This window comes from Gymnodraco acuticeps, unplaced genomic scaffold, assembly GCF_902827175.1.
Source record: "Gymnodraco acuticeps unplaced genomic scaffold, fGymAcu1.1, whole genome shotgun sequence".
Lineage (NCBI taxonomy): Eukaryota > Metazoa > Chordata > Actinopteri > Perciformes > Bathydraconidae > Gymnodraco > Gymnodraco acuticeps.
The window spans coordinates 1,429,002-1,453,940 of record NW_022991575.1 but is presented as its reverse complement, the minus strand read 5'-3'; the positions used below and the strand labels follow the sequence as shown (position 1 = coordinate 1,453,940).

General features: G+C 41.7%; 1 protein-coding gene across 1 annotated transcript in view; it reads right to left on the bottom strand.

Annotated features, from left to right (window-relative positions):
- LOC117533649 (C-myc promoter-binding protein-like) overlaps positions 1–24,939 on the bottom strand; it is a gene marked incomplete in the record, with an annotated part of 72,684 nt that overhangs the window by 20,093 nt on the left and 27,652 nt on the right. The window contains 13 exon segments of the mRNA XM_034197537.1: positions 2,982–3,110; positions 3,234–3,440; positions 5,023–5,155; positions 6,241–6,374; positions 15,021–15,059; positions 15,308–15,453; positions 19,877–20,092; positions 20,965–21,065; positions 21,575–21,750; positions 22,074–22,218; positions 22,631–22,689; positions 22,908–22,974; positions 24,549–24,841. Coding sequence (XP_034053428.1) covers positions 2,982–3,110; positions 3,234–3,440; positions 5,023–5,155; positions 6,241–6,374; positions 15,021–15,059; positions 15,308–15,453; positions 19,877–20,092; positions 20,965–21,065; positions 21,575–21,750; positions 22,074–22,218; positions 22,631–22,689; positions 22,908–22,974; positions 24,549–24,841 — 1,845 coding nt within the window.

Sequence of the window (24,939 nt, the reverse complement as noted above, 5' to 3'; positions counted from 1 at the left end):
GGACTTGTCTGCTGCATTCAACACGGTGAACCATCAGATCCTCCTTCACACTCTCCAAGAATTTGGAGTTTCAGGCTCTGCACTTTCCCTCCTCGCCTCATACCTCAAAGACCGTACCTACAGGGTAACTTGGAGAGGGTCCGAGTCCGACCCTTGTCAATTAACTACAGGAGTCCCTCAGGGCTCTGTCCTTGGTCCCCTCCTCTTCTCTCTGTACACAAACTCGCTCGGATCAGTCATTAGCCCGCATGGTTTTTCATACCACTGCTACGCTGACGACACCCAATTAATTCTGTCCTTTCCCTGCTCAGAGACCCAGGTCTCACCTCAAGCTCAACAAGACTGAACTGCTTTTTCTTCCTGGAAAAGATTGTCCCACTCTTGACCTAACAACATAGGCAGCGCGTGAGGCTCAGGTTTGGGAAGGCTAAATCACTTTTTTTTTTACCTGACGCTGCCCGCCTCCGGCTTATAGAAAAGAGATCAACTCAGTGAAAGCACCGCCTGCTGACCAATCAGAGCTCAGTGTGTGGAGTTTAAATCTATCAAGTCATATTACAGGATAAAGGAAATACAGTTTAAACTGTCGTATGCAGAGAAGACGCCGACGTGTCACACTTATCATTCATATCACATCATCAATCAGATCATCGATCATATAATATCATATATTTCCTTATCTGAGTCAGCTTCTCGAGCCGTATCTGGCTGTGCAACACTTACAGTGTCACATACTGTATGCAGAAGTATTATTTTATGCAACATATTAGGTTGACGAAACACTCAACTCAAATGTAATTAAAGTCAGATCCACTCGTGTCTTAGATGGGGGAGTATCATAAATCTGTTACGCTTTCAAACACTCTGTAGTTTATTTATTTTTTAACCAGTTGTTCTATCTTCAACTTGCATGTGCAACTATGTGGCTTGTATCCTGGATTATATGTTTGAGTCATGGATGTTTAAAGTTCATATTTGTCTAATATTAGTTTACTTTTCATTAATGAAGTATGACGCTGCGTTGTCAGTACACTTGTCCCTGTTTGTGATTGGTCAAATGTTTCTAACCCCACCCCTTTCACGTGAACGCACTCTCAGCTGGCTTGATTTACCGAGTTGATATTAACCAGCGTCGTAGGACCGCTTAGCGAGATCTCGTTTGTTAGGGTTAGTTAAGATAACTCAAACATATCCAGGATATGTTGAACTGGCTTCGTAGTAGGCCTACAGGGCACAGGTGGCTGCATAGCATTACTAATGTCAAAGACACAAACATTATATTTTTATTTTGGTGCAGTGACAGAAATATTTGGAAAGGCTTAGCCTTCCCTAGCCTACAGTACCCGCCGCCCCTGCCTAACAATCAACATCGGCACCTCTGTTGTTTCCCGACACAGACTGCAAGGAATCTGGGTGTGACCCTAGACAACAACCTGTCCTTCACTGCAAACATCGCTGCTACAACCCGCTGCTGCAGATACACTCTTTACAACATCAGGAGGATACGTCCCCTCCTGACCCAGAAAGCGACGCAACTTTTGGTCCAGGCTCTAGTCATCTCACGCAGAAAGCCTACACATCTTCCGGCGCAGACTGAAAACTCATCTCTTTCGACTCCACTTCGAGCAATACAATTACTAACAAAGCACTTATATACTAACTAAGGACTGGCTTATCTAAAGCCAGTTGAGTAGCACTTGAAATGTTTTTGCTCTATGAAACCTGATGTACTTATATGATTCTGTTTTCTTCAAGTTTGTATCTTCTTGGTCGAATGTACTTATTGTAAGTCGCTTTGGGTAAAAGCGTCAGCTAAATGCAATGTAATGTAACTAAGCTACGAAGTGTAATAATATGGAGATGTTATGGGGGGTATATATATATATATATATATATATATATATATGAATCATAAATGAATAATCAACATCTTTTTTGAGAAACTGAATTTGATGTGTCTTAAGAGGTCATTTTATTTGAAGAACTCCTATGTCTCTGCATTTTATTATCGACTTTATCACATTTTGACATTTCTTTCTGAATCACAATATAATATAATGCCTACAATGAGCTTTTTTCTGATGTGGCAGCCTGTCACTATAACACGATTTGTACAGAAGCCAATTCTCCTGACATTTATTGAATTGTATTGCTCTTACCAAGTCTGTATTGTCATCCATCACAACGGATGGTAAAGGCAGTAGACACCTAAACAGTCTTCCTAGAGATTTGGCTGTCATGGGTGTGTTCACAAATTTGTCAAACTTGCAGCCGAATCAGCAGAATATTATGAACACACCCACATCAGGAACACCACACCCAGGCCAACAGTATAGCATGTGGGACTCCCAGTGCCAATATGTTTATATCAGCGCCTGTGAGACCCTGCACTGGGTTGGTATGAGTCATGTGCTCTCTATATCCACCTTTATAATCAAGGACACTTTTTTGTACAAATGCAATATCGAACTTAACTGCCATATTCAAGGTGCCTTTTATGCTACATTTCAGGTTCATATTTGTGCCTGTGACATGTTTGCATGCTTTAATGTTTAAAAAGAGCTTTACTTTTCTCAATGCCTGAGCTGCAGAACTTCATCTCATCCCTCTGTCTGAAACCAGAGCCCAGTCTACTCTGATTAGCTGGCCAGATCGTTTGTGATTGGTCAATCGCATAGAGATGTCCTGCCCCTTAACCTATCACGTAATTTGTTAGAGCAATAGCCAATAGAAGTGCAAGTGTTACATGGTGATATCACTATATTACAGAAGTAAATAAAGGAGTCCAATGGAGGCGTTTCAGGCGGGGGGGAGGGAGACTACCTCTGTAGTGAACTTTGAGATTTCAGCCTTTCTAGACCATTTACATGCACAAAAACCTATATAACAAACTACAGGTAAGGGAAAACCCACAACAGCATAAAAAGGGCCCTTTAACATAATTTAGGCTTTATAATGATCAATAGAAGCGTATTCTGTACCTTGTTGTAGTAGCCGTAGGTGATTGCGTTGGGGTGGACTCCGGCCTTCTTCATCTCAAAGAGGACCCTGACTGCCAGGACAGGTTGGCCGTACTGTCCACACAGCTGCATCAGCACTCGGTAACAGACCTGAAAGATTGTTTGAAACAGGGAGAAATAAACCTCAACAAATAGACCCTCAACAAAAGTGTTGATTTAAAATGAGTGCAAAGACTGTTGTAACTGTCAGAAATAGTACAAATCTGGTGGCACCTCATCAGGTGGCTGCAGTTTCTTAGCCTGCATCTTCCTGAGGACGTCATAGGCTGTGCGCAGTGCCCGAACCTTGGAGTGGCACACCTTGACGTACGCTGGCAGGCAGATGAACCACAGGCCGTAGCAGTGACGGAGCAGGCACTTGGACCACAGCTGAGGGATGGACGAGTACTTCTTGGCTATCTTCTGTGCTGTTTTGATCTCCTGTGGATGAAGAGGAGGGTGAGGGAAATAATGTATTGTACAGATCTGGCTCATGGATATGTGTTAGAGACAATGTTTATCCAAAATGTAATCTATTTCTAAATCTTCGACAAACACCTAGAGAATAATATCAATTTTCTTACCACTATTTCCTAAGCTTGTTGTTTTTATTGGAGACTGCTTAACCCTTTAAGCTGTGAAATTAAGCACGTATATCTTATTAATACTAAAACGCCACTGTATGTATTCTAGTATACTTTTATATATTTTCATACATTGTTCACAAATGTTATGCAACTTCTTATATCATCTACTTTTGTATATGTTTTATTGAACATTTTACATTAACTTCTTATGTTTATTTAAATACCTTTAGTTTCTTTATTTATTTCATTCTAAAATGGATCAACTATCATGAAACCTAACCATCCTTGGGATAAATAAAGATTTCTGGTTCTGATCAAGGTACTTATCTATTTATTAGTGCTGTAGCGACGCGTCGACTTCAAAATATCGTCGACGACATATTTCCGCGTCGACGCGTCGCTACACACACGTGGGTCACCCAAAGCAACAAGCAGTTCGCAATCGCACTTCAAACACAATGGAGACTGAAACGGCTACCACCTCCTCCTCACAGGATTGCGCACGAAGCCCCCAAACGAAAACATCTCGCCCTAGGTCTTCAAAAGCATGGGAATATTTTAAAGTTAGTCCAAAACGCAAAGATATTTATATATTTATATCTCACTGAGACTGCTGCATAGCCTAGCAGAAGCAGCAGCTAGCTGTGGTGGCTACCATTAGCAGCAAAGCATTTGCTCTCCGATTTTTACATAAAATGGAATTATGGATTATAAATTCAATCATTTTTTTATACATAGACGTTAAAAACCTATGGATTAACCGATTCAGCCGCGTTTTTTCTCATTGTAATGCCATTGAACACGTCTTTTGATCAGATTGACAGCTACGGCGGTGAGACGATCTCCTTAGAAGCTCTGTGAAGGTACGTGTTGTGATGACTGTATTTGCTTCCCCTGTCGCGAGTCCGGATCACTCAGTGATAATACTATATACCTACATAATCTGTGGAGTCTCAGCTTTAATCGGATATATTGTATGTGCAGCTACGATAAGTAATAAGGGTACTTTTATCTTGAGTTCTGTGCCAATGTCCGTTAGCATTTTTCGCTCAGGGATCATTTAGATGCTTCTTATGAGACTTGTGTTTTGTTTTGGTAAACATGGTTTGTATCGTCAATTAGCTGAGATTATTTCCGTTAATCTGGTATAACACATTAATAGGTTCTTAAATATTAAGATCCCCTGAGACACAGTATCGTGAAAAAATTTTTTTTTACATTACGTTTTTTATGAATTGAACAACAGAAAAATAATCGTTAGATTAGTCGACTAATCGATCAAATAATCACCCGATTAATCGTTTTCAAAATAATCGTTTCCCCACAGCACTACTATTTATGCTAGATTCTCAAATGTCAGGTAACCCTGCAGAAGATCACGAGCTCAGAACCTAAATCAATAAATCATTGAGATAGTGAGTTACTGCGGCGCTGACCTGCTTGGTGCGTCTGAACATGGGGGCAGGGCTAGTGGGACAGCTTTGCTTGGCAGTGAGACGGGAGGAGGGGGTCCGCAGGCCCTCCACAGGGTCAAACAGGTCAAGAGTTAACACTGGGAAGCCATCGTACCTGACGGAGAACATACATTCATACATTAATGACTGCAGGCACAGATTTGTCTATGAGAATAAAAACGATGTTCCTGTTGGCATTGTCTAACAACAAAAGATTCCTTTCCAGGTTATAGTGATCATAAAAACAGTCTGCTTGTAATTATCTTCAAAGAGATCTGATTATATATTCTGGAAAGCTGTTTGTCATTATGGATTATTAGGGGAGCTTAACTTAAGTGGTTCTGAAAACTCTTTGGAATAAATTATTTAGTGCGAAATGAATGCAGAATACAAATAGCACATATTCAGAGCCACACAGTCCAGCAGCAGCGATCAGATGTTGGTCGCAGCGAGGGAACTGGACTCCTGCTGGTATTTAATCAGAGACCATCAAAGCAAAGTATTATTGTTTTTCTCCTGCTGTATTCAGTTGGTTTTATGCAGGGAGATGAAACGTAGGTGTCGTATTCGTATTCATATTCTGTACAAACTGTAACATCCACTGAGCCAAATGTGTGATATTGGGCTATATAAATAAACTTTGATTGATTGATTGAAACTAAAATCAGCACGTTTACAACTTGTCTAATAAATAAAATGAGCCTGATGAATAATACAATCACAGGCTTTGCACATGATTCATGTGACAGGTCGATCTAATAATAATAATCATTTTGGTTTTTCATCTGTTAAAGCTTAGTTGCATTACCAGGTCAACAAAGAAGAAATCCTAAACATAAAAAAACTAAAGAAAAATCAGAAGACGGAAACTAATATTAATACATTTTACATAAATAAAAATAACATTACAACAGTTTAGAAATATTCACTGACTTTGACTTGAGTATATAAGAGTATCAGCATTAAATCACACTTAACGTACAAAACATTATATTAGGTAGAAATGCACATTTTAATAGAATATATATATCATATTACTTATAAGTGATGCATTATCAAAGAAATGAAGCACAACATGAGGAATACTCAAGTACAGAACCTAAAAATCTTACTTGAGTAAATGTACTTCAGCCAGTGAGAAATGTTATATGTATTCCCCTGTTTGAGTTGAAATGTGTGTCCTAATGGTAGAGTTCTCACCTGTAGCAGAGTGGATGTTCCTCCCCCTCAGGCAGGGGGGGCAGCTCTGGAGGCGTGATGAAGACTGTGTGTTCGCTGCGCTGAGACTCATCAATCTCTATCAGCCGGCTCTCCTCCGGCCTGTCAGCGTCCACCTGCAGAACAGAGCGTAAAAACATGAACAGACGTCTGAGCACTGGCACCGGGACCCTTCATCAACAGAGCTGAGGCAAACACAGAGCTTAACATTATGCCCTGTAATACATATTTCAGTGTCTGCATGGAGGGTATTTGGCCTAACACAGACTAATTCACCTTTCTGAAAACACTTCTTTTTTTTACTGACATCATTTTAGAACAGCTTTGTATCCGTCACCCTGATAGCAGGATTTCGACAGACTGAGTGACTGGGAGAGCTGAGGGAGCATGACAGCAGGTGACCTAGTTGACGCTTCCCTTTTTCTTCCTATACTCTAGTTTATAAACTCACTCTACAGCCCACACAACAACGACACTAGCCCCTATTTCCTCCACTTTTCTCTTACAGTGCAATATTATGCCAAATCATATACAATTACTTATGTTACACTTTAACAGATGTCCATATTATCCAGCACTGTCAAATGTAAATCAGAAGGTAGCATATACTGCAGAAAACACATACTGTACTGTAGGTATTTAAAGCAACATTACCCATCAAATGTGTATTGCAGCAGACTTTGCCACTATTGCTACTCCTTGTTTGAGAAAATGTCACTGGTTGTGAAGAAAAACACCCCAAAAGTTTCTTTCTAGTATAGCAGACAATACTATAAAGAGGCCTATTTTTGCAATTTTCAGGTTCATATTTCTATTTTGTGCCTCTACCTTGACCTTAATATTCAAAAAGGGCTTTATTTTTCTCATACTGCCTGTATAAGTCTCATTTCACAACTCTGCCTGAAACTAGCTCCCTACAATGTGTGGGAGCGCTACCCAATAGAAGCGCGAGTGTTACATAGTGATGTCACTATGTTGAGAAAGAAAACAAAGGACTCCAATGGAGGTGTTTCAAGGGGTGAGTGTGTGGGAGAGAAACTCCCTCTGGAGGAAACTTTAAGATTTTAGCCTTTTCAGAAAAGAGGAAAACCCCAAAAAGCACAATAGGGCCCCTTGATACAACAAACAATACATTGGCATCATTTTGGCAACGGTATCAGTAAAACATCAGATATAATTATCTTAAAAGAGAATCATGGGGAGCCAAACTATAAATTAAAATAAGTCATTATCAATAGATTGTTGTGTGGATTTGTACGTGTGAGGGAATAACAGGGTTTGATTGATTTGAAGTGAAGGGAGAGCAGACATGCCAGAAGCTGTGAGAATCTAAACATCGCAAGGAGGATTTATACGGACGGATCAATAGGTCACTTGTCCAGTCACTGTGTGTCAACTCCATACATTTAAATCTGCACCTCGAGGGAGCTGTGCCAGTGTGTGAGCAGCACGTTTGTTCTGCTGCTGATATCTGCTTTTGTACAGAGAAGCGAAAAAAAGACTCATGACAGTAAGATGTCCTGTGGAGATATATATTATTATTATTTTATTATTACTTTTATGCAGCAACTACAACAGATCAGTTACTGTAATCCAGCTCTCAATGACCGACTGATTTATCAATATACAGTAGTGGAGAGTGACTAAGTATATTTAAATAAATATTGTACAATTGTGAGGTACTTTAATAACGTATTTCCACTTCTGATTATTTATAACTTTATGTCACTGCAACACAGCAGCAAATATATTTTATTTATATTCGTTTTTTAATCCTTTATTACCTTTAGTTACTTTGCAGATTTATATTAATATTACAAAACATAATCCACAAGTACATTCTGATGATTGAGAACACTATATTGAGCCCTTGGTGAAATTCATAAACTAAATCATAGAATATTGGAATTTAAAAAAGCCCTACGTTTACCAGCTTCAACAATAAAGTAATAACGGTTGATAATTCATCAATACATATGATAAAATAAAGTGTAATAAATTAAAATGGCCCATTCTGCATAATGATTACGTTACTTAAAGTGGACCTATCATGTTATATCTGAATAATATATTGTAGGGCCATACCTATATAAAACATGTTTTTAAAAAAAATACCAAACAGATCATGCATTTTAGCCATGCCTCATTTCACTCTATTTGCTCTTTTTTGGACCTGTTTTTGCAGGGGCTGATTCTGAGAGAAGTCTTCTTCGCTGCTTTTGTGGCAGACTACAGCGCCACCTACATGCCTGGCATATGTACTACAGCGTCTCCAGCACTTTCGAGCAGCAATGGCCGGCCGTGGCCCAACTCCCCATTCCCTTGATAGGTGGAGAGTTGCCCATATAGGCGGAGCACCCCTTTTCTGACGTCAGAAAAATTCAAATCTGTATCAGTCTATCAGATCCGTTGCAGCCCCGTTTTTAGAGATTTGGGTATGGAGGAAAAGAGAGGGGGTTGTGTTTTCTGACACTTGGTGAGTTCCCTGACACACCGGGGACACATATGCATGTATAACTTCTGCCTCCAAACTCTGCTGCAGAAACTCTCCTCTCTACTCTCTCATCCTCTCTCTGTCCTCTCACATCTCGGCAGGCTCGTCAGTCCCCTCCTGCTCCCTGGCTAAATGACGCACTGCGTGCTAATAGAACCGTCCTTAGGGCAGCAGAGCGGAAATGGTGGAAATCCAAACACCGTGACGACCTCCTAACCTATCAGGCTCTCCTCTCCTCTTTCTCTGCTTCGATCTCTCAGGCAAAAAGCACTTTCTTTCAAGATAAGATCCAATCTTCCTATTCCAATCCCAAAAAACTATTTTCCATCTCTCCACCCTCTTGGACCCTCCCAAAGCCCCTTCCCCCTCCTGTCAAGCGACTTTGTTAACCACTTTGAAAAAAAGGTTGATGATATTCGCTCTTCTTTTTCTGACTCACCGCTGGGTCACCAGACCCTCCTTTCACCGACACACTAACCTCCTTTTCCCCTCTCTCTCCAAGTGAGGTTCTTACCCTCATTACCTCTGCCCGCCCTACCACCTGTCCTCTGGACCCTATCCCTTCAAACCTCCTTCAGACTATCGCTCCTGATATTCTACCATTTCATCAACACTTCTCTAACTTCTGGTCACTTTCCAAATAGTCTTAAGGAGGCAAGAGTAAACCCTCTCCTAAAGAAACCCACTCTCAACCCATCTGATGTTATAAACCAGGGGTTCCCAACCCCCGGTCCGCGGACCGGTACCGGGCCGCGGAGGTGTTACTGCCGGGCCGCGAAATAGCTGTGAGTTTATCGTAATATTTGCAGAATTATAAATATATAAAAATATTTTATCATAATATTTTCATTTTTGCACCTATAATACCAGTCATATTATTTCATCCAGTAGCCTGGTTAAACTTTCACTAGAAAACTGTTAAAAATGCCATGGCTTTTATGATGTTCCGAGGGATTCGGCGAATCAGCCTAATGTCTCAGCCTCTCGTGCGCACGAGAAAGTTACCGGTGCACCAAGTAGGAAGAGGAGCGCACAGGAGACAACCGTTTCATTGCAGACTGTTATGTTTATGTGGGGAAATGGCAGTGCATACATTATTTGAGATATATTTCAAACTCAGACTTAATTTTAAAGACATGTCAGCCAGGGGTGTAGAGCTATTTGTTTAAGCACCGGATTGGCAAAATAGGAGAGTAAACCAGTCTGCCTTGATCTATGAATTCATGTCCGGGACTCTCGCGGTATCTGCTGCCCGCAGCTGTTTTATAGAAGGAAAACCTCCTTCACTTCATGAAATGGCTACAGCATCAGGAGGCAGCGGGACATGTAACTCCGCCTCTGAGAAGTAAAGCACCAGCAGGTAAAGATGTGCCTTTTTACGCACCGCCTTCGCTGTGTTTACCTTAATCAGAACAGCTTAAGAGTGACTGCAGGCTGCTACGTGTTAACCACACACACCTCTACACACATTGAACTGCCCGATTACTCCCCCTTTTATTAGTTTTATGAAGGAGATGTCCAGTTACCAAGGCGCATGATGTGTGTGTGTGTATCAGCTCAGCTCTGTGTGTTCGGTGTGTTTGTGTCTGTCCGACACCAGCATTTGTTTTCAAATGACAATGAACAGTAATGTACACATCTGGCTAACTCCATAGGTAACCTATATGCGGGTGTTCCCAAAATAAATTAGTTTAATCTTAATCTCGATTTAGTGCGAAATGCTGTCGGACGTGCACCGGAACGAACGTCAAAATATCTTCTGAAAACAAATGACACACACACACACACACACACACACACACACACACACACACACACACACACACACACACACACACACACACACACACACACACACACACACACACACACACACACACACACACACACACACACACACACACACACACACACACACACACACACACACACACACACACACCACACACACACATCACACACACACACACACACACACACACACCACACACACACACACACACACACACACACACACACACACACACACACACACACACACACACACACACACACACACACACACACACACACACACACACACACACACACACACACACACACACACACACACACACACACACACACACACACACACACACACACACACACACACACACACACACACACACACACACACACACACACACACACACACACACCTTGTTTTCCCATGATTATCCGTAAATCATACAAACAAAACCAAAACGTTGATTTATCTGTTTTCCCGTTTTGGTTTAAAAACGGAATAACGTCGGTTGTCCGTTTTTCTGAAAAACCAAAAAACGACACCGGTTCTTTTTTAAACATTAATATGTTTTGGATGCATATTGTTCTAGTATTTGTTCAGGCTGTTACATACAATTAGCCTCTGTTGATACCTGCTGGTGGTGAGTAAATATTAAAATCAGTTAAAATTGACAACCGGTCCGTGATTTTTTTTTTAATGTATCTGCCGGTCCTTGGCACAATAAAGGTTGGGAACCCCTGTTATAAACTACAGGCCTGTCTCTCTCCTCCCGTTCCTGTCTAAAACACTTGAACGCGCCGTCTTTAAACAACTCTCCTGTTATCTCCATCAGAACAACCTTCTTGATCCGCACCAGTCTGGTTTCAAGGCAGGTCACTCCACAGAAACTGCTCTCATTGCTGTCTCTGAGGATCTGCACACTGCCAAAGCAGCCTCCCTCTCCTCTGTCATCATCCTTTTGGACCTGTCTGCTGCATTCAACACGGTGAACCATCAGATCCTCATCCTAATGTTATAAATCAAATGAGTTCAGATCCTCCTTCACACTCTTCAAAAACTTGGAGTTTCAGGCTCTGCACTTTCCCTCCTCACCTCATACCTCAAAGACCGCACCTACAGGATAACTTGGAGAGGGTCCGAGTCCGACCCTTGTCAATTAACTACAGGGGTCCCTCAGGGCTCTGTTCTTGGTCCCCTCCTCTTCTCCCTGTACACAAACTCGCTCGGATCAGTCATTAGCCCGCATGGTTTTTCATACCACTGCTACGCTGATGACACCCAACTAATTCTGTCCTTTCCCCGCTCAGAGACCCAGGTCGTCGCACGCATCTCTGGTTGTCTAGCTGACATCTCTCAGTGGATGTCTGATCATCACCTCAAGCTCAACAAGACTGAACTGCTTTTCCTTCCGGGAAAAGCTTGTCCCACTCTTGACCTAACAATCAACATCGGCCCCTCTATTGTTTCTCCGACTCAGACTGCAAGGAATCTGGGTGTGACCCTAGATAACAACCTGTCCTTCACTGCAAACATCGCTGCTACAACCCGTTGCTGCAGATACATGCTTTACAACATCAGGAGGATACGTTCCCTCCTGACCCAGAAAGCAACGCAGGTTCTGGTCCAGGCTCTCGTCATCTCACGCCTAGACTACTGCAACTCCCTCCTGGCTGGTCTACCTGCATGTGCCATCCGACCTCTGCAGCTCATCCAGAATGCAGCGGCTCGTCCTGGTCTTCAACCTTCCTAAATTCTCCCACACCACGCCGCTCCTCCGCTCCGTCCACTGGCTTCCGGTAACTGCTAGAATCCACTTCAAGACAATGGTACTTGCTTACCATGCTGCAAATGGATCTGGCCCTTCCTACATCCAGGACATGGTTAAACCGTACACCCCAGCGCGTGCACTACGCTCTGCATCAGCCAAACGACTCGCTGCACCCTCGCTGCGAGGGGGACCCAAGTTCCCATCAGCAAAAACACGTGGGTTTGCTATCCTGGCTCCAAGATGGTGGAATGAGCTCCCCATTGACATCAGGACAGCAGAAAGCTTTCACATCTTCCGGCGCAGACTGAAAACTCATCTCTTTCAACTCCACTTCGAGCGATAGAATTACTAACAAAGAACTGCTAACAAAGCACTTATATACTAATAAAGGACTGGCTTACCTAAAGCCAGTTGAGTAGCACTTGAAATGTTTGGCTCTATGAAACCTGATGTACTTATATGATTCTGTTTTCTTCAAGGTTGTGTCTTCCTGGTCGAATGTACTTATTGTAAGTCGCTTTGGATAAAAGCGTCAGCTAAATGCAATGTAATGTAAAAGACGTACAAAAGTGCATTTTGCATGATAGGTATGGCATGGCTTTTACTAGTTTTATAACTCTTCCTTAAGTAAATGTTTATGCTTTCTTTCACCATTGTCAATATTACTATACAGACATTCTAGTAGTATTGAATCCTTTGAAAAGGCAAGAGAGTATTACATGTATTCAAAGTGAAGTTGAAAGCAGAACACGTTATTGCTGCTTAATGGTCTGAAAAGTGCTCAGATTTTATGAAATGGTGCCAGAAAAAAACCCTCAAGATGGCAAAATGAAATACAGTGAGCACAATGGACGACACCCATCATCACTGACATTTGGAGCTACTGGACACGTTTTACTGCAGTTGGCTGAAAGATCAGATATTCTGTACAGCGAGTGAATCTTAAAGCAGGAGGATCAACTTTATGGTGGATATAAAATATGAGGGGTCATGCCGGGAAGCATCATAAATTGAGAAGTGCTTTAGAGCTACAAGCGCTGATTGTATTTGTACGGAAGGAAGTGAAGGAAAGCACTTGCTGAAAGTCTATAATTCAGTCTGATAAAAATAAAAGTGTGATAATAACCTCAGTCATAAAAAGTGTCAGAAATTGCAATACCCGTAAGGAGCCGTACACATGCCGCAGTTTTTGCATGGCTGTGTCTTTAGTTGTAAGCCCAGTGGCGATCTGTTCATCTGACATACTGATCATACAGTCAATAACGCCATCGAAAATAATATGCTACATTACAGTACTACTTCTGGGTCTTTGTGTGACATTCAAGCTCGGCTGTGTGTGTGTGTGTGGCACGAGCGCGAGAGAGAGAGCGGTACCGGAGATTGTTGTTATTAGCATCTGGAAATGAATGGGCGGTGCTTTTAGTTTTTTTAAGCAGAGGTTGAGTTCAATAATTTGTACAGCCCTCTGAGGATGTTGTAAAAATGGAAATGGCCCTTCAGAGGAAAAAGGTGCCCACCCCTGGTCTATGGGGTCCCTCATCATGGAGATGTTCTGGAAACAGACCCAGAACACATCAGAGGTACAACAGATTGTCTAATTCATTATAATATAGGCACGATAACAGAGAGTTCAGCAGCCGCCCCCACATAGCGAATATGATCATTGATACCTGTGTGCTAGCAGGAGTTATTTTTGTACCACCATTACATTTTTTGTAGACAACCTACACTGCTCCACAGAGACGGGAGACAGCTGTGAAGATAACAGCAGCAATCTGTCTCTGCTGTCGGTTCAAACGGCAGAAGAACAAAAAACGCAGACAGGTTGGACGGGATCATCTTGTTTGTGTCTCAAAAACAACATTCAGTTCATTAAGATCTAACATGGAGCTCTCCGGGATGCTCAGTTAAACAGTGTCTGCTTAATAACTTTGAAGCAATACAGAAACATTATTTGTGTGTGTGTGTGTGCGTGTAGATAATGTATACCAGGCACAGTGCGGAAAGACAGTTGGAGAATGTAATGGCCCGTGGAGCTGACACACAAGCAGGGGAGGCTGTGGATGCTGGCCTCTGCGTTCACTTCCGCTACGTCTCAATTACACACCACCCCCCCCAAGGACAGCTGAGTCTATTTCAGAGTTTGTTGCAAACGTCACCTGTAGAACCAGCGACCCACAGACGTGCCTGGGGAACCGAGTGACTGGGTGGACTTTAAGACTGCAAACACTTAAAATGTAACCCTGCAGCATAAAAACACACAGTCTGATAGAGAAACACTACTATGTGAGGACATGAGGTCACACTACGCAAATGCTCCCAGAGCAGCAAAGAGGATACACCGATGCTTTTCATACTGTCACTCTGAAGGATATGAGTCCAGGGAATGTAAAAAAAAAACTACTTTCAAGCTCCATTAGCTCTACACAAACCACAGAAGCGGTAAAAGCCCTTACTCTAGCCAGTCGTGAAATATTTAGGGCAGAAAAGGATTTTCTATGGAGCTGCAGTTTCAAGACAAACTGCTGCCTCAGCAAACTTGATATAGATGGGGAAAATTCAGATTTTCATTAAAGATGAAAAGATCTAAGAAGGTGACAGCTTGGATTGTAAGGAACTCTTGGACCACGCACCATGCACAAATCCTCCATCTGAGAACAAAATGTAGACGCAATAGGTGAGAATTGAAAACCAAATAACTATAATCTTACCTTGCCTGCTTTGTCTGCACTCCGCTCGGAATTGTAGAGCTGCTCGCAAACAGAGGCAGAAAGAGAAAGAGAAACTCAGGAAATTGGGAAAGGAAAGGTTCGGCTTACCACATGTGAAGTAACACAGAAGAGTGGAACGTATTAATACTATGATAAGTGGAGCACAAAGCAAAGCAGCCTGGTGAAACTGCCATTGATGATTTGAAGGTTTTTGTGAGAAGTTGAATGTAATTCAAATGAACACAAAAATATGCAGTTTGTGCTGTGTGATTAACCAACACACTTACTTTGTCCACACAGTCGTCGAAGAAGGCCAGACTGGCGTCTTTGTCGCTGACGAAAGAACATTCCTCAATAAAGCGGATGAACATTTGCGTTTTGGTCATCAGCGAGTAGAACTTCTGATGGGAGCGGTCCCGGCTCTTTAAGAACCCTGAGGACAAAAAAACGTTAGGTTAGCTTTTTTACAAATAAAAGTTATCTTTCATTGCTGAGACTTCTTTTATTTTCTAATGTGCTGACCGGTTAAAAGATCATTTATAATGTAGTAGCAAGTTTTTTTTAACATAGATGTGTATGATTTTGTGGTTAAAAACTCCATCGTCCTATAGAAGGGTCTTTAGATATACATTAGTATATATAACCTCCATTCGTCTCGTTTGCTAAGGCAAGCCAACACGTTTTATTAGTCTAATGGCTGATTTGGGATGTACAACATTGTGGTGAATGGCTTCCGTCACAGATCCTGAAAGCAGCCAAACAGACTAATAGTTTTAGACTGAAAGCAGGATGGATGACTACTGGCCGACAGCACAGAGGTGGAAGCCAAACCCTGACGGCCAACGCTGCAGAGGAACACTTCCTGAAGCTGATAAATATTTTAGTCCTGACACTGGCAGCTGGACCATCAACTGATCCAAGTCCCTACTGCCAGCAGAGTCTAAAAACACTCTCAACAGAGCCCAGTATATATAATACTCATAATTTCATTATGAGTATTATATATCTGAGTATCTGTTAGCATTGTGTTTGGTTGTGATGGTTCCCAAATTACCCAGTGGTGAGTCCGCCTGGACTTTATTTTTCTAAACCTCTCTAAAAAGGTCAAACGTCACTTGTTTTGCATCAATCTTGATACAGGGTACTTATTATATGTTATAGTTTGGATTCCTAAAGCTTTTAGTCTATAGTCTACTCAGAATCAGACATGATAACGAAACTAAGTTGTACTATCGGCGGAAGCAGCTGTGAGCGATAAGCCAAGGTTTGTTTGTTTGTTTGGCCACTGTGACGTCACGCGACGCCATCTTGCGGAGGAGCGGCTGAGAAAATAAATCGTCGGACTTGGTGTTGGGGGTTGAACAAAATAAATATTGCGCATTGCCAGACGCATATTATCTCCGATTTTAATACTGCAATATCTTAGATTGTGTTGTAGCTATATGATTTCGATTTTACTGGCAATTATAAAAAAACCTTTGCATTTGATCTTTAAGGCAACAAAAAACTCAAAAACCCATACCGTAGTTGTTGAGCACCGAAGGTCCAGTATTAAGTTAAGTTTTTTGTCACCCTTTAATTATTTCTGACCTTGGACGCTAATAGATGCACACACACCTATACCAACATTAACCACAGTTTGTGAAGCTAAAAGAAACTGCAGACACAATCTGTATGACGCACTAATAAAGTCACAGCCGTCCGACTGAAAGCACTTTAATCACATGATGGAGGAAACTGTGATTTTTACGGGTCCGCAGGGAAATCTACACAAGCACATTAACACCCCGTGTAATTTTGTTGTTATAGATCCGAAAAAACGGTCAGGAGTTCATACACATGATGCACGAGCAGCAGTTACATCTTTCCTCCAGTCATTATGTAATGTACTGCAGCCATTCCTTTTGCTGTATCATATAACTCACACTGGACACGAACTTGGCAACAGCTATCCTCCGTGATTTCTCCCCAACTCATTTCAGCTGTGATGTCACCCTGCTTTCACGGGCTCCCATCCAGAGGCTACACTCGGGCCTCGGGAGCATTTAGCAGCTGCGGTGCTAACCGACTAACCTTCAGTCTGCCAGCAGCCTTGAACATCCAACAACTCCTCAAACCTCCCTACCCAAACACTTTGTGTGTGTTTACTCAGAGCTGAGGATGGACACTTATGAGAACTCATGTATTAAACAACGCCATCCGTCTCTGAAGCTGGCCAGCTGTAGAGAGGAAGGAGCTACATATGACACAGTTTTTAGTTTATGTATTCAAAGACACATAAGCGCTAATTATGGACTGTACCTTCATAGTTGTGGCTGAAGCCTAAATTATGATGAAAGTGGAGCAAACTAAACAATTAAGGTTCAAATATTTTTTATCCGTCTACAATGTCCTGTACTCAAACAGTTTTCTTCTCCCCTTCGCTATTTTAACATTTAAATCAGTAACTCATTCGATTATTTAAGTAAATATCAGCACAGTTTTTTCTCCAATAACTTTGACATGACCCTCGGGAACTGAGGTACATGAGAAGCTCTAAGTGAATTCCAAATGTTTAAAAAAGACTGATGTGATATTTCTCAAGGAGATGCAGGCCTGTAGAGCCAATTCAGACATTATACTGTATTTTATACAGAGCTATACCACCAAACATGACTGACTGACATATATATATATATATATATATATATATATATATATATATATATATATATATATATATATATATACATTGAACAAAAATATAAACGCAACACTTTTGTTTTTGCTCCCATTTTTTATGAGATGAACTCAAAGATCTAAAACATTTTCTATATACACAAAATAACCATTTCTCTCAAATATTGTTCACAAATCTGAAAAAATCTGTGATAGTGAGCACTTCTCCTTTGCTGAGATAATCCATCCCACCTCACAGGTGTGGCATATCAAGATGCTGATTAGACAGCATGATTATTGCACAGGTGTGCCTTTGGCTGGCCACAATAAAAGGTCACTCTGAAACGTGCAGTTTTGCTTTATTGGGGGGGTCTGGGGGGGTCCGAAAACCAGTCAGTATCTGGTGTGACCACCATTTGCCTCACGCAGTGCAACACATCTCCTTCGCACAGAGTTGATCAGGTTGTTGATTGTGGCCTGTGGAATGTTGGTCCACTCCTCTTCAATGGCTGTGCGAAGTTGCTGGATATTGGCAGGATCTGGAACACGCTGTCGTATACGCCGATCCAGAGCATCCCAAACATGCTCAATGGGTGACATGTCCGGTGAGTATGCTGGCCATGCAAGAACTGGGATGTTTTCAGCCTCCAGGAATTGTGTACAGATCCTTGCAACATGGGGCCGTGCATTATCATGCTGCAACATGAGGTGATGGTCGTGGATGAATGGCACAACAATGGGCCTCAGGATCTCGTCACGGTATCTCTGTGCATTCACAATGCCATCAATAAAATGCACCTGTGTTCGTCGTCCATAACATACGCCTGCCCATACCATAACCCCACCACCACCATGGGCCCCTCGATTCACAACATTGACATCAGAAAACCGCTCACCCACACGACGCCACACACGCTGTCTGCCATCTGCCCTGAACAGTGAAAACCGGGATTCATCCGTGAAGAGAACACCTCTCTAACGTGCCAGACGCCATCAAATGTGAGCATTTGCCCACTCAAGTCGGTTACGACGACGAACCGGAGTCAGGTCGAGACCCCGATGAGGACGACGAGCATGCAGATGAGCTTCTCTGAGACGGTTTCTGACAGTTTGTGCAGACATTCTTTGGTTATGCAAACCGATTGTTGCAGCAGCTGTCCGAGTGGCTGGTCTCAGACGATCTTGGAGGTGAACATGCTGGATGTGGAGGTCCTGGGCTGGTGTGGTTACACGTGGTCTGCGGTTGTGAGGCTGGTTGGATGTACTGCCAAATTCTCTGAAACGCCTTTGGAGACGGCTTATGGTAGAGAAATGAACATTCAATTCACGGGCAACAGCTCTGGTGGACATTCCTGCTGTCAGCATGCCAATTGCACGCTCCCTCAAAACTTGCAACATCTGTGGCATTGTGCTGTGTGATAAAACTGAACATTTCAGAGTGGCCTTTTATTGTGGCCAGCCTAAGGCACACCTGTGCAATAATCATGCTGTCTAATCAGCATCTTGATATGCCACACCTGTGAGGTGGGATGGATTATCTCGGCAAAGGAGAAGTGCTCACTATCACAGATTTTTTCAGATTTGTGAACAATATTTGAGAGAAATAGTTATTTTGTGTATATAGAAAATGTTTTAGATCTTTGAGTTCATCTCATGAAAAATGGGAGCAAAAACAAAAGTGTTGCGTTTATATTTTTGTTCAGTGTATTATATAAGTATTATCAGAAAAAGATTTTCTGAAACAGATGTCTTTCTATTGAAATGTTTTGTCAAGTCCTTGTGCATGAAAGTTTATTCTTGACCTTGGAACTACAAGTCATCTTCCTACATTCAATCATCATCTGTGTGCATAAGGAGGGCTGTCAAAACATGCCAAAGCTGCTTCTGATTATTTTTTGCTAGAATGACTATAATCAAAGCTTCTAAATCATGCAGTGATTATGGGCTTTCTATTGTTTATTCACGACAAACCAATATTTCTACCAAGCAGGAGTTTGTTGTGGACTAGCTTTATTTCGCTTGACAGAACAAGTTCTTCAGATTACTGGAATAAAACAGTAAAGCTTAAACCATCTGTTTACAGATACATTTATTTTCACGTTGTTTCCTCTGCACTGCAGGTTATCAAAGAACCAAGGTTACGTTAAGTGACCCAAAGTTTTGGTTACAAGTGGTCAAAGTGACATTATTCCAGATACCTTGCAGGTCAAAGAGGGAGCTGGCGTCCGTCGCTTTCTCAGAAGGTGCCTGGGTGATGGGTCGCAAGAATGAGCGGTAGCCTTTCAAAATGGCCGCCATGAAGCGCAGAAAGGCTTCCTGGATCTCCAGCTCCAGCGTGTGGAGGCTCTTACCACAGCTCAGCTCTGTCAAATCATTCATGCTCAGCTCCAGCAGCCCGTCAGGACGCTGCTGACCTAAAGACAGAAGAGGAAATACATCAGCAGCCATCACTACAAACTAATAGAATCTCTACATGTCAACATAATGGTTGAATCATCACTTTTGCTGCTGTTCCATCTTTTGCATTTTGGTGGAGTCTTTACGATCAAAGGATTTGTATTGAAGGTTCTTACACCAGAGCACTACTTTAAGTAAGTTAGTATTCATATTAGCAAATAAGGGTAAGGCTTACATCATTAGAAAAAATAAACTCAAACTCAATCAGGTTTCATGATCTCTTAGGGAGCAAGCTCTTAGAGGAGCAGAGAAAGTTGGCAGAAATACAATCAGCACCACAGAGTAGTAATTAAAGGACATTATGGGATTATTCATATTTCAATGAGTGGATTGGAGAGCAGAACAGTAGTTTGAATGGAGAACAAATTGCATGGACTGAAACTAAAGATGATAAATAAAGCTTTAAACAATCTGTGAGGATCTGTCACTTTAATTTTTAAATAATCACTTTATAATGTTGTCCTATAAGTTATTTGTGTGAAATTGTTATACTTAGCATATCAATTCTTGAGTTGGGCAAAACAATTGCTTTTGAGGTCACAGTGACCTTTGATATTTGGCTACCAAAATCTCATCAGTTCATACTTTAGGTCCATTTGAATTGTAGTGCAAAATGTAAAAGGAAGTCCCTCCAGTAGTTCCTCAAGTATCGTGTTCCCGAGAATGCAACGGAATGACAACCCAGTTATTTTTACAGCCGCAACCTTTTATTGAACTGAACACAAACTGAAAACCAGGTGAATGGAAAAGGTTGCTGAATTTGACTTTGCCACACATGAAGGACTACCGATGCTCTAATGTTTTTTTGTTTTATCAGATCAGAACTCACCGTCGACCAGCTGCTGGTGGAGATTGCTCAGCACATTCATCAGGTTTTTACAGGCTTTCTTTGGCAGAATCTTCCACGTGAGGGCTCGCTTATCTTCATTGCTGGTAAAGGAGAAGCACACAGTGAGCTTTGGAGAGGCTGAGAGGCCAAAACCAACATGAAGAGAGGTGGGCCGGGGGGGAGACCACCCTAATGCTGTTTTACTGGTAATGAGGCCAGAAAAAATGATGTGAACCATAACTGACCTTACATGAGGCCTTAGAAAAATGCATTCTCTTCATATTAAAACGAGCCTGACACTAGAAAAATAACCATTCTCACCCAGACTCCAGGAAAACGGTCTGGCCTCTAAAGTAAGAACTCGTGAACTGGCAGTTTTGTGGTTTGGAAAAAAATATGCAGCAAAGGAAACAATGTTGAGCTCTAAACTAAGAGCGCCGTACAGCCTATATGCGGCTTAATGCCCTGAGGTTAATCCCTCACACTATGATCCCACTTCATTTGCATCATGAGAAGGCAACCGAGTATCCAAAACGGTCCTTTTACAGATATCACCCTTCACATAAATAATATAGCAGCAACAATGGGAGGTTTTGCATTCAGGGCTTACTGGAAGATGGTGTTTGTGTCCAGATCCACGCAGCTCACATCTGGTGGGGGGTCATAAAGGTCAAAGTAGCGGGAGTCCACTCCTACGATGAATGGACAGGGGGCGCTTAATACGTCAGCCAGCGCCAGTGGGCACAGAGGAATATACGGGCACTGCCAGTGGAACGGGAAGATCATCTGAGGAAGAGGATGGAAAAAATAAAAAAGGGCTCATGTCAAAGATCTCAACATTCAGGTTAGCAGAGAAAAGAACATGATGTAAATATATTAGTTGAGGATGACAATAACCACAAAACACAGTTTATGACTTAAGCCGCTACCAACTGATAGTGACAAATTCCGTGACTATAAAAACATAAGGAACATTGCAGCAGTTACTAAAAATACAAAAGCTGGAGTTTACAAAAGTAATGAGGAGCATGGCTGCATTAAGAGTTTAACGCTAACAGGTGAGAGGATAGAAAACAACCCCCCGTCTGAAGCTGAAGAGAGGAACCTACCGACACCAGAGCCTCGGTGACGCTGGTCAGCACGGCGGGGCGTAACGAGTGCACCAGGATCTTGTGTTCAGTGACGGCAAACACCAGCAGGGTGACGGCGTTCTCTGGTCCGAGGTTCTGGAGCAGCGTGGAAAATCGACCACCGCTACGACAAACACAAATGTGCAAAACAAAATTAAATAAAAATGTTCCAGATACAGCCAGGAGAAACTACTACAGGTTTTAACTCATTGTGGCCATTAAACAGATTATGGGGTCGAAAAATACTAAAAAGATATTGTTGAATTGGAAATCTAATATTGGTATTTGATGAATTATGTTTTTAAGTGTATGAGGGCAGCTCAAAATTGACAATATAATATACAGTATATAAGATCTACCTGTGCTTTCTTATTGAAAATGTTTCAAACAATTAACAGTCTTATAAATCAATACAAGATCTGAACTATGCTCAACCATATACAGCTCATACAGTGCATCCTTGTGACAGTCAGTTAGAAATTGCATTATTCTATAACATCTAACAAGAAGACACGTGTGTGTGCAGCGGCTCTTACCTGAGCGGTAAGGGAGAAGACACTGGCTGGCTCAACATCAGGCTGTCATGAGGGGAAAGCTGCAGAAAAGCTGGAGAGTGAGATAAACCAACCCAACAAAATATGCCTGCACTGAATCATTTAATATTCATCCATAAAGGAGGAAAGAATCGGCACCCTGCAGGCATTCGTAAACAATGTATGAAAACAACACTACTGTCTGCAGAATGATTAATAGCTATTTATCACATGCGCCATATGCAGCAAACAATACATGCCTCCTGCGAGCCAAACGTACCTGCACCAGGATGCGAGGCCTCTGAGAGGAAGGGAAGGGAACTTTGTGCATAAAATGAGAGATGTGCCTGTGGGGGAAACAAAGAATAATGGGCAGTGTTGGAGCTATATATTGCTTTATATTATTAATAGTTAAACATGTATTTATTTACTTGTTGTATCTGTTTAAAGTGAATGTACTGTATTATTATTTAGTGTTGTTATTTAATTGAGTTAAAGGAGTTTTTATGCTTTTATTTTGAGGGCATGTTTGGGCACTGGGTGATTAGGACCCTGGTGTAATTGTACATATTGGGGGCAGGTGGTGGTGGGGGTAGCGCACTAGTAGGCACATGTTTTTTTAAAAGGGTGATTCAAGCCACAAGGAAAGCCATAGGAAAGGCTTAAGGAAAGGAATAGATAGGAAACATATTCATTTTTCTCTTGTTAATGATATTGGATCATGCACAAACGGAGATTACTGAGTGGATTTGGATCATTGCCCAGCGTAAGATTAGCTAAATGTTGCCTCAGCGGCAGTGTTATTTTAAGTTAATTATCTGTTTTATTTCATTATTATTCTGGCCGCTACAGGCAGCTAATGTATGAATGATAAGTCAATGCACCTCTTAAAGTCGGGAAGCCTAAGAGTTACGAGCAGCAGTCAAATATATTCTGTTAATTCACCTTACCAAAGTGGTAAAGTAAATATTCAACCTCAAACAACTTGCTTTCAGGACCTATTTAGTTATTTGGTGTATTGCTAGACTATCTGCGACATTAGCAAGCACAGACATTTTCCTAGTGTACAGATAGAACCACATCAGCATTAAACATAAGGCTTTGCTGTCCGTACCTCTGCATATCACATATTGATAATATCTCCTTTGATTTAGTAAGGTTGACAGTGTGTGGTAATTTGCTGTTAAAGAATGATGCACTTTTGTCAAGGAATAAATAATATTTCTGTCATGAGTTCCATTTAAACTGGATTTATTTCTCTAGAGGGGGTTGAGAGCTTTTAATATCACCTGAGCTCATCTTTGATTTAAATCCTGTCAGAATATGACTTTAGAGACATTTCAAAATTAAACAGAGGATATATTGTCAGAAAAGATTACAGAGTTGTGAAATGATAAGAGCTACCGGTACTTCAGGCCCCATTGGTTCCAGAATTGAAAGATTAATTCATTTTTCCTAAAGATCATTTTACGTGACTCAAAGTTCTAAAAAGCTGAACTTAACTCTCCCTATCATATACAAAATATGAAAAACTGTATTAAAAAAGACACGGTTATGGAGTGTAAAGTTACCTACAACACCCAGGGTGCATTTCAGCAGGAAATATCAAATCACTTAGGTTAAAATGTGTCCTGCACCACTAACGGGTGGTTAAAACAATCAATGAATCATTATTCAGTAGTGGTTAGAAAATGAACCTTTATGACTGTACATTATCTGGGAGAGTGACGTTTCTCTAGGTTGAGTTACATTAAAGACTTCTTTTAATTAAACATCTATAATGGAAATGGAGAATGTGAACAGACTAATCTGAAACTAGTGACTTCACCCACACTTTGCAACTTGATAAAGAACAACGTGTAAAAATCACTTTTAGCAAGAAAAAAAGCATAAAAATCAAGAGATAAGAAAGAGAGCTTACTTCTCGATGGGCAGGGCGTGAGGGCAGGAGATGGAGTAGCGATATAGGAATGTGAGGAACTTGCGGAAAGCGTCGAAGAAGGGCCAGTGGGAAAGCAGACAGATGCACTTGTTGGTGTAGACGGAGCATTGGGCTTTGGCCGGGCTGCTGGTGGTGCTGGTGGATGTCTCCGTACAGCTGGAGGAGGCTGGTTGTACTGGATCTGGACTCAGGAGACCCAGCTGGGAGCGCTGTGCATCAGTCAGACACACCTGGGGGAAGGGCTCGTAGAACTGGATGGCGGCACCGTACACCTGAAACATGTCGGATACACAGCTCAGCATCTGCACACGTATCACATCACCGTATGGAGTACAACTTAAAGGGGCCCTATTGTGCTCCAATTCAGGTT